The sequence below is a fragment of the Rosa chinensis genome, chromosome 5 (genome assembly GCF_002994745.2).
Source record: "Rosa chinensis cultivar Old Blush chromosome 5, RchiOBHm-V2, whole genome shotgun sequence".
NCBI lineage: Eukaryota > Viridiplantae > Streptophyta > Magnoliopsida > Rosales > Rosaceae > Rosa > Rosa chinensis.
Window position 1 is genome coordinate 16,560,536 of NC_037092.1, and position 10,494 is coordinate 16,571,029.

General features: G+C 35.1%; 1 protein-coding gene across 1 annotated transcript; it reads left to right on the plus strand.

The window, feature by feature from the left end:
• Nucleotides 1-2,515: 2,515 nt before the first annotated feature.
• On the plus strand, nucleotides 2,516-8,020 carry LOC112166026 (CTP synthase). The gene is made up of 22 exons (XM_024302777.2): nucleotides 2,516-2,777; nucleotides 2,904-3,082; nucleotides 3,363-3,442; nucleotides 3,707-3,793; nucleotides 3,922-3,972; nucleotides 4,070-4,187; nucleotides 4,264-4,320; nucleotides 4,417-4,481; nucleotides 4,587-4,670; nucleotides 4,768-4,818; nucleotides 4,925-4,987; nucleotides 5,090-5,136; nucleotides 5,238-5,307; nucleotides 5,397-5,459; nucleotides 5,548-5,637; nucleotides 5,722-5,760; nucleotides 5,874-6,101; nucleotides 6,193-6,278; nucleotides 6,518-6,566; nucleotides 6,644-6,724; nucleotides 6,814-6,907; nucleotides 7,386-8,020. The coding sequence occupies exons 2-22, from the start codon at nucleotides 2,965-2,967 to the stop codon at nucleotides 7,655-7,657; spliced, it is 1,893 nt and encodes a 630-aa protein (XP_024158545.1). The 5' UTR covers nucleotides 2,516-2,777; nucleotides 2,904-2,964; the 3' UTR covers nucleotides 7,658-8,020.
• Nucleotides 8,021-10,494: the final 2,474 nt, after the last annotated feature.

The window sequence follows — 10,494 nt, forward strand, 5'->3', positions numbered from 1 at the left end:
AGAATAATATGGAGTTACAAGGGTTAGTTTGGAAATTTAGTCCAAAATGTGGATTAAGGCTGAAAAGTGGGTCATGTTTGTCTGTGATAACTCATCATATGACGTCATAATTGGAGAGAATTTTGAGAATTGGACACGGATGATGCATTTGGGAAGTCCAAGGATGATCTTGATTAAAAAAACAGATTAGTGTCTAACATGATTTTCGACCCTAAGTTGGAGGAGGCAAACTGAAATAAGTGAAATTAGTCCTAATTATAATTAAATTGTTTAAAGATAAAAAAAAAAACATATTTGTATTAATTTAATGATTCAACATTATAATGAGAGATTTTGTAATTAATAACGTTTATTTGAGTGTTTGAAAAATTGTTGTTCGATATAGTGTTATTTATTTATTTTTCACATTAACAACTGAGAATTACATAAACTAGTTTTTTGTGAGTTAAAGTTACGATCTTTTACTTAGAAGTCCTTATGCCACTAGACCATATGGTACCATATGGTACTGGACTTCAATATAGAGTTTGTATTTGTTTAATTATTTTTCTATCCCAGCTTATCTCTCATAATTATGACACCAGAATTGGAAAAAAAAAATTCACAAATTACTTTTAAGTGTATATAGCTTCTATGTCGGTGAGCTGTGATCTGTTGGTAAATTATAATTCCAACATTGTAAAGGTCATGGGTTCGATTCTTATTGACATATGTAAGGGTGGGGTGGGTTAAGGGTTTTTTTAAAAAAAAAAAAAAAAAAAAGTGTATATAGCTTCTATAATTTAGCTTGAGCCCTAAGTTTCAAATCCTGGTTCTGCCCTTGGCTAGCCTCTTCCCCACTGCCTAGTGATTTTCAGGACATTGATAGATACGTAAAGTAGCGGTGACCCAAAATTTGTTTGTTAATCATATACTACTTTTCTACGATATATAACTTTATTCAAACTAACCATAAATCATACATCAGGAGTGGTGGGGTTGAGGGGGGACAAAGGATAAAAAGGTCGAGAGAACTAGTGATTACAGACATCAGGAGCTATAAAGACATAAACTCGATCTAACTATAATGCATGTCATTTTCCATGAACTACTACGATTAACTAATTGAGAATCAGCAAAGCAAAAATATTATTGACCTAGCGGCCACTCTGCTAGAGTTGAGATTGAAAATTTTCTCTTTTCAATCTAGAACTTCATCCATGTTAATGGATGCCTTCCCCTTCTTGGGGTTTGATCGTGGTTCCTTAGACCAGAGGCGTTTGGGTTCTTCTTCTTAAGGGCATTTCAAGGAGGAGGCGGGGCGGTTCCGAGCTGGTGATATTGCAGGCTTAGGCTTGATGTGGTTGTGTTCTGGCAATGGTGGTGGTGTTCTTGGTGGTGGGCCTTCTGATCCTCGTACGGGCGACAGCAGGCGGTCTAGCCAATCAAGCGGGATTGGGGGCGGGTTTGGGATCCCGATTCGTGAGGCAGGTTGGGTAGCGTTGCTACAGCTGACTGATGCTGGTGATGGCTGCCTTTCTAGTGGTGATATGGCTTTAGTTTGGGACGGATCCAGCGACTATGTCTGAGGTTTCAACGAGGACGGCGGCGGTGGCGTGGTGATGGGAAAAGTTACTGCTCTAGGTGTCCTTAGCATATTTGGTTGGGTTTGGGCCCTTTCATGGGCTTGGGTTTCAATCTTTGCTAGGGCTTGGCTTGCTCTTTTCATATTAGGTTTTTATTTTATTATGATGGATGAGGAATTTGCAGGCTCATATACTAGTAATATTTAAATTTCATTTGGGTCTCAAAATCTAGTTGCTCGGTTGTTATATTTACTTAAACTGCTTCTGAGCTTTCTAGGTTTTGTTAGAATAAAGGTGCGTGAACTTTCTTAAAATATGGGTGTATCTGGGAGTGCGAGGTTATGTTTTTTTCTAGAATAGGTTTTATATATGTCTTAAAGGACGACTCTTTCTGTCAGCCCCTCAGGGATGTGTCGTTACTGGTATGCTTGCTGAATTATAAAATTCACTGAACTCCTTCAATTAAAAAAAAAAAAAACTAATTGAGAATCAAAAAGACAAAAAATGGTTTAAACTCATATAGCATCAACGTGTAAGTCAGCAACTGCTAACAAGAAATCACGTAGCAAAACATCCAAGTGGATACATTTTTACTAAGTGGGTTAAATGTTAAAAATTATCCAACCGGCTTTTCTTTAACTTTTTAAAAAAAAAATTTGACTGATAATGAGAATGATGATATTTTTATTTGAAAAAAAAGGATATAAAAATATCATCATTTTATATTTGGTTCACGTACAAGTACTTATTGGTGGCAGTTGAAGCTGTGATGTAATTAAAAGAAAAGAAAAAAAAGGGCAAGACATAATTTTAGCCAACTTTTTTAATCTTGTATTTTTAAGAGGGAAAAAGTAAAATGCGTTCTTTTCTTTGTTAAATTTGACCAAAAAGAAAAAAGAAATTTCCAATTTTGAAAGCCTGTGTGTGCCTATAAAATGCCGGTCTTTGCCAAACCCATTCCACACTGCATTAACTTCCCTCATTCTTCCTCTCTCTTTCTTCCTAGCTCTTTCTGTGTTCTCTTGCTGTTAGAGGCTTTTGATGATATTTCTTACTCTGGCTTTTGTATGATAGCTCATGCTCTTTGCACCTCCTTGTTGGAATTCAAGAGAGAGAAAACCAGATAACGTTCAAAGACAGACACACCCAGGATTTTAGGGAACAGGAAACTCAGCAGCTCTGCTTCTGCCTTGAAAAACTGGGACTGTGCTGGTGGGTGATGGTTGTATTTAGCAACAAAAAGATCCCATTTTTCTTCTCATTCTTCATTTGGGATATTCAATGCTGTGGTTGAAAATGCTTGTTTTGGTAGTGATAGATGTTTTTCTGTGTATTTAGGAGTTACCCAAAAGTACAGGGCTAAAGCTGGTTCCTGTAAAAGAAAAAGTAGAAGAAGAAAATGAAGTATGTTTTGGTGACTGGTGGAGTTGTGAGTGGCCTTGGAAAAGGAGTCACTGCTAGTAGTATTGGTCTTCTCCTAAAGGCTTGTGGACTAAGGGTCACCTCCATCAAAATTGGTCTCTTCCTCTTCTTCATTCTTCTTTGTTTTTAATTCATGTTATGGTCTTAATCTCTGTTGCTGTTTTAACTTTTAGAGGCAACCCAGTAAGCCACAGTTGTTGGAAAGATCACCATACTTTTCTTAATGGAAAAAAGATATTTAGATTTAACTTTTTCTGTTCACCTCTTTTTAAATGGGTGCATGAAAGCTTCTAAATTTCAATTAGTGTAATCTCAGTCAGAAAAAGAAAAATGCCTGCAATTTTCTGATCACCATTTGTTGGTTTTGTAATTCAGATCCTTACTTGAACACTGATGCTGGAACCATGTCACCTGTGGAGCATGGTGAAGTCTTTGTTCTAGATGATGGTGGTGAGGTACATAAAATTACTGTCCTGCCCTCTTTGGCCTCTGCAATTTGCTCTCTTTCTGTTTCACAGAAGTCCTCTGAAGACAAAAGTTGATGAATCTAGTTCCGTTTGCAGCTATAAGATCATATAGCTAATGCAAACTGACACTATTTGCAATATTAGTGGTTGTAAATATGTAATTTGGACTTGAGTGTGAAGCTTCTGCACAAATCTAGAGACTCGGTGATTTGCAGATTTTATGTTTACTATTTTTGTTTCTTATGTTCACAGGTGGACCTGGACCTTGGAAACTATGAGCGATTCCTAGAAATCAAGCTGACCCGTGATAATAATATTACTACCGGAAAGATTTACCAGGCATGTTGGTTAAATTTCACATGTATATAATCAATATATTATACATATATCTATGATTCCAAAAATATCTGTATCAGCTTTGATGCCACAACTGACAAAGGTTTGAATTTTCTTTCTTTCGGTCACAGGATGTTATAAACAAAGAGAGAAAGGGAGATTATCTGGGAAAAACTGTCCAGGTATTTTGTCTGCATCTGAGCTCTTTTTAGATATATTAATCTGGCCTCTATTTTTTCTTATATTGATTACTTTTCTCTCTCTTTTTTAAATGTGTAGGTTGTCCCTCACATCACAGATGCTATCCAAGACTGGATTGAGCGTGTAGCCCATATACCAGTTGATGGAAAGTCAGGCCCTGCTGATGTTTGTGTCATAGAGTTGGGTGGAACTATAGGTACATAAATATTGCACAGTGATTTGAGCTGTTTCAATGGGTGAGTTCAGATTACTAACAGCTTTCTGGGCTTTAGGTGATATTGAATCCATGCCATTTATTGAGGCATTAGGACAATTCTCGTACCGTGTAGGTAAGCGTATTGTGTATCAACTTCAAATTGTTACTGTTTATTGTTTCTGATCTTTCAGTTACTCACTTGACTCTTTGTTTATAATTTTGATTTCAGGAGCTGATAATTTTTGCTTAGTTCATGTCAGCCTTGTGCCTGTTTTGAATGTTGTTGGTGAACAGGTAAACTGAACTTCTTTATAATAATGTGTTCTGAGATCTTAACAGGCTTTAATGAATGTATTGAATTACTTGGTCTATTTAATTAATGCACTGAATTATTCTCAGAAAACAAAACCAACCCAGCACAGTGTTCGTGGACTGAGATGTCTGGGTTTGACACCACATGTGATAGCTTGTCGCAGCACAACGGTCTGTCTCTCTCTCTCTCTCTCTGTCATACACACACATGGACCCAAATGTTATCCTTTTGTCATGTTGGCCTGAGGTGTAAATTTTTTTTTCACAGCCACTAGAAGAAAATGTAAAGACCAAACTCAGTCAATTTTGCCATGTCCAGGTATACGTTAGCTGTTAGATAAATTTTACTTCAAGCATATCACTTATCTATCTGTTTTGAAATATGCTACTTCAGTGAAGCTAACATATGGTTACTTGTTTTCCAGAAAGATAACATCATCACGCTCTATGATGTTCCCAACATTTGGCACATTCCATTACTCTTAAGAGTAAGAACTTTTCTACAACTTCTGAACTTTATCTAATTGATCTTAAATGATTTTCTTATGTAACTGTAACGTACTGATTTTTACCTGCTTCTTCTCAAATAGGACCAGAAGGCTCATGAAGCAATCTTTAAAGTGTTTAACCTTCAAGGGTATGTCTAATTAGCTCTTCTCATTTGTTATTAGGTTCATCACTTGATACCACTTTTTAGTATTAGAGCATTCACTTACAAAGATATTCCATAATGCGCAGATTAACAAGGGAACCTGAATTAGAAAAGTGGACTACTATGGCTGAAGTTTGTGATATGTTGCATGAGCCGGTCGGTCCCAACTCTAAAACAATTCACAATGTCAATACTATGTGTTTTGTGGCCATCAAATTGATATGTTAATGTTGTTTAAATAACAGGTGCGCATTGCCATAGTGGGGAAGTATACAAGCCTTCCTGATGCATACCTCTCCATACAAAAGGTGCACTCAGCTACTACTTAACTATGAGTTTCTTAATACTGAAGATTAGTACATTGTTCTGATGTACCATATCTATAACTTTCTGCAGGCTCTTGTTCATGCTTCTGTTTCTCGCGGCAAGAAACTTTTTGTGGATTGGGTTCCATCTGGTGACCTTGAGCACACAACTGAGAAAGAGGTTATTATTGATATTCAGTTCTAGTGTGGTTTTCCATTTTTGCTTGTTTCACAACTTGACAAAAGAAAAATGCACATATTGCAGAATCCTGATGCTTATAAAGCTGCATGGAAGTTGTTGAAGGTTTGTATTTAGGTCTAGTAGGCCTGGAATCTACGGCTACAATTGTCATACTCTCCCCTTCTTAAGTTGTAATTGCTCTCTGTTAGCCTTCTGACTGTGGCCTAATTCTTCAGGGTGCAGATGGTATTCTTATTCCAGGAGGATTTGGTGATAGAGGAGTGCAAGGGAAAATTCTTGCAGTAAAGTATGCCCGGCAAAAAAGAATTCCATTCCTTGGTATTTGTCTAGGAATGCAGGTCGCCGTGATTGAGTTTGCAAGATCTGTTCTTGGTCTGCAGGATGCCAACAGCACAGAATTTGATCCTGACACTAAGAATCCCTGTGTTATATTTATGCCTGAGGTCTGCATTCTGCGTTTTCAGCTTATATATCAGTGTTTGAAACTCATGTCATTCCTTTTCCATTTATCTGATCTCTGTACCATATAAGCAGGGCTCAAAAACGCATATGGGAGGCACCATGCGCCTTGGATCCAGGAGAACATATTTCCAGTCTACAGACTGTAAATCAGCTAAACTGTGAGTAATAAATTGGAAAGAGCTAAATAAACACATTTGTTTTGTACGTATCACGTACATTAGTAACTTGACACATTTCGTTAACATGACTCTGTAATTTTCATAAGAATCAAAGCTTCATAGAAAATTTATTGCTGTGCATAGATCAATCAGTAACTTGATATGAAAATCAGAAGGTACCAACATGCTGAATCAGATGCCAATGTTGGCTAACCTGTGCAATTTTTGCAATGTGCTAGATATGGAAACAAACGCTTTGTTGATGAGAGACATCGGCACAGATATGAGGTATGTGGCATCCCAATTTAAAATATTGTCTTCTGAGACACTATTTTGGTAGAAGGATTAATTTTTGTTGCATTTAGGTGAACCCTGACATGGTAGCACGCCTTGAAAATTCTGGCCTCTCTTTCACTGGCAAGGATGAAACTGGTCAGCGCATGGAGGTATAGTTTACACTATTGATCCCTGTAACTTTAGATTCATTTGATTTGTATACCCTGCTGATCCCATGTTTGGTATTCTGACAATATAGATTGTTGAGCTACGTAATCATCCCTATTTCATCGGTGTCCAGTTCCATCCTGAATATAAATCAAGACCAGCAAAACCTTCTGCTTTATTACTAGGTACATATCTCATTTGAAAGTTTACATTCAATTTTATGTTCATCAAGATTAAGCTGGCGTGGTTTTTAATAGCTGCAAAGTTCTGAGCATTTATGACAGCTGGTACTCAGAAGCATCGTTATTGTTTGTTAAAAGTTAGTCCTTTCTATATGACCTGTTTAATAAATATCAGGTAATTTAACATTACCCAACTTGATCTTAGCCAAAAGGTTTCCTCGGAATGTAAATAGTATACACAGGTAAATAAATAAGGAATGCATTATGCTTCCAAAGCAAGCAGCTCCCTTTTAGGTTCTTCTGGAAAAAAAACAAAACGTTCCTAAGTAACATTTGAGCTTTGAAGATGGTTCAGGTTCTGTAGTTGATTGCTGCAACTTGATCAGTCTAACATTACTGTATGCTACTTCTATTCTGACATGTGCATCAGATTACAGAAGTAATAGCTTATGAATAATTTTTGGTTTGCAATGTTGTATAGGGCTTATAGCAGCAGCATGTGGACAGTTGGATGCTCTCTTACCAAGCTCTGAGAGGAAAAGGAGTGCCTCATACGGAGCAGGCAACGAAATGTTTGGAGCAGCATGTGGGCAGTTGGATGCTTTCCTCCAGGGCTCTCCAGAGGCGAAAAGGAATGTCTCGAATGGAGCAGGCCACGATGTATATAATGCCAAAACATGCCAAAATGGAGGTGTAATTACTAATAGGCCTCAAGACGGTGTATATAGCATTTTCAATGGGATGCACTTGTGAGAAGGCATATTAGGTGTGGTTGCTTCTATGTTGTAGGAAATGTTTCGTTGTGGTGTGGCTTAGGGGTTTTTGCTTGCAAGAAGGGGCTTCTCTTAGGTTATATATCGTAGGAGTGTTTGTACAGTCATTGGGGTAATGGTGAGATGTATTAGCCTTTCCAAAGACTCAAACGTAGAAATGGAGCTGAGTCCTGCTCTTTTTACAAAGGACACAGCTCAAAGTCTCCATTTTTGTATTGGGACTTTTAGAACCCCTTCCCCAGCTTGCTATCCTCGTTTTGTTGTTTTAAATGCAGTAATAAATACTTGTATCCATGGACTCTCTCTTTTGATCGATGCTTATCAATTCTCATTTTTCTTGTTTGATCCTAATTCCGAACACAATTTTGTTGAAATTTAACAAAAGGGTGTACAAAAAACCTAGTGTTAGTGAGTCTACAAGAGCCCTCATCGGCAAAGACAGTGCAACAGTAGCACAAGAACACTTCCAAAACGAGACATGGAGAAAAAGCTACTACCTCGACCCCATTTATACTACACAACTGAACATGAAACAGCTCGAATTTGAGGCATTATGATGAACCGAACAGAAAGGATCGATTGATCTAAATATTGTTGGTAAATATGGTGGTCTAATTGCTATATTTATAAGGGTGGTTCTAATTGGACCAAAATACCCCTGAACATGAGATATAATTTTTTATCTCTATTTTCAACCATGAGAAGAAGAATGAATCAAAATCATATGATATTGCTCTCTTATGAGTAGGTCTCTTCTCCAAAATTAATAAGAGGTTCTCGATCTTGATATGTTGCTGGAATTCTTTTGAATTTGCTAAAGGAAGAATTTCAAGGGTTTTGGGTTGGAAGATCAATTAATAACTATATCATAATATTCAATGAAATTAGTTTAAGGAAATTCCAAATCAGATTGTTTTGAATTTATTTTTGTATTAAATGATGGACCATATATATAAATTATTACTTTTACTTAATTATTTTAGGTAAATTATAAAACTATATGGTAATATAAGGAAATTGAAGAGGAAATACAAAAAATTAATTAAATGTTATATTTTAGGGAGGTAAGAAGAGTTTTTTTTTTTTTTTTTTTTTTTCATTTTTCTCTCTCTGTCCTTATTTGTCTTTTCATATGACTCGACAGAGTCTATTAATAATTGAAAAAAGTTGGAGGTCCAACTATAACCACCATTTTAAGAAAACTAAGAGATCGTTCCTCCAAATAAGTAGCATATAGAATACAGTGAAATTCTTGAACATATGGCTGCCTAATCACATCTCTCTCTTTCTTTATTGCATTCCAAAAGTATCCATCTCTATTAAAGTGAAATACCCAAAACAATCCCCACTACCTCCTACATGACCATTGCTTGACCAGCCGTACCACACATGTGGCACCATTGCCCTACTTTGATTTTCTCATAGAATACATAAATCTAACCGAAGTAAAACTAATAAAATTTAGGAAAACCTTAAACAATTTGGTAGAGTCTAGAACTTGGTTTCTATCTCCTTAAAATGAAATTGTCTCCTCAGTGGTGCTTAATGGTTTCAATAGTAAACGTCTCCCAGGATACAACAATGACATTAATTCTTCTTGTCATAGTAGCACTTCAAACTTCAAGAATATCGAACTCATATTGTGTTTAAACTCTCTCTTGAAAAAGACTCATGGATTTTCTAGACACTAAAAAATAAAATCATATCAAAAAGAGAGGAGGAAAGATGAATTCTATCAAGTGATTTTAGATTGTGGTTAGAGCATCTTTAGTAGACTCTCTATTTTGGCTCCTTAGCTATTTTAGAAAGCATGTTTAGCTTTTTATCTATTTTAGCAACTGCACCAGACTCCTAAGTGGCTTTCTATTATAACTTTGGAAAATGATTTGTGGCCTCAATGAGGCCTAAGATTTGTGGCCTCAATCCTAGGTGTCATGTCATGTCACCTACACACATCACTTATTTGCCAAATCATGCCATGTAATTCTTAAGTAAAAAGACTATCTTATCATTCCAAAATCTAATAGCTCTAAATTATTTTGGTTTTCATCTAAAAATAAAATATATTATTTTATTTTTTTTTCTTTTTTTCCTTATATATATATATATATATTTTTTTTTTTAATTTGTATACACATATTTGTATATAATTTTTTTTAATGAATTATATATATATATATATATATATATTCACAAACATATATATATATAATTATATTATATATGTATATATATAATTCGTACAGAAATTTATATATGTATATTCGATATAGAATTAATATGGTATAAATATATATATATATATTAATGTCATAATTCTAACCCACAAATTTTTTTTTTAAATTGATTAAAAAAAAGTCAAATTTAAAATTGATTCCACAAAAATGGAAAGAAAATATATTAATATCTTAATTATAACCCATCAAATTTGGTAAATTGAAGTAATATTCAACTCTTTTAATAAATGAATTTAATAAAATTAATGGAAGATTAGTTTACCTTACACTAACAAGTTAATTAGAAAAGTCAAAAATTAAATTGGATCTATAAAAATGGAAAGAAAATGTATTGAAATCGTAATTAAAACCTATGAAATCTGGTAATTGAAGAGGTCAAAATTTCTCGATAATTTAATATTGTCGCATCCAAACTCAACATTAGGAAGTGTTCCTTAAAGGTCAAGTGAGACTTCATTAATACAACTGTTCGTTTATTTTTACATGAAAAAACAATCATAATGTTATTAATACTATGTAGAAATTCAATGAACAATAGGTGTATAATATAGCAATAATCAAAGAAAAAGTGCAATTAAGG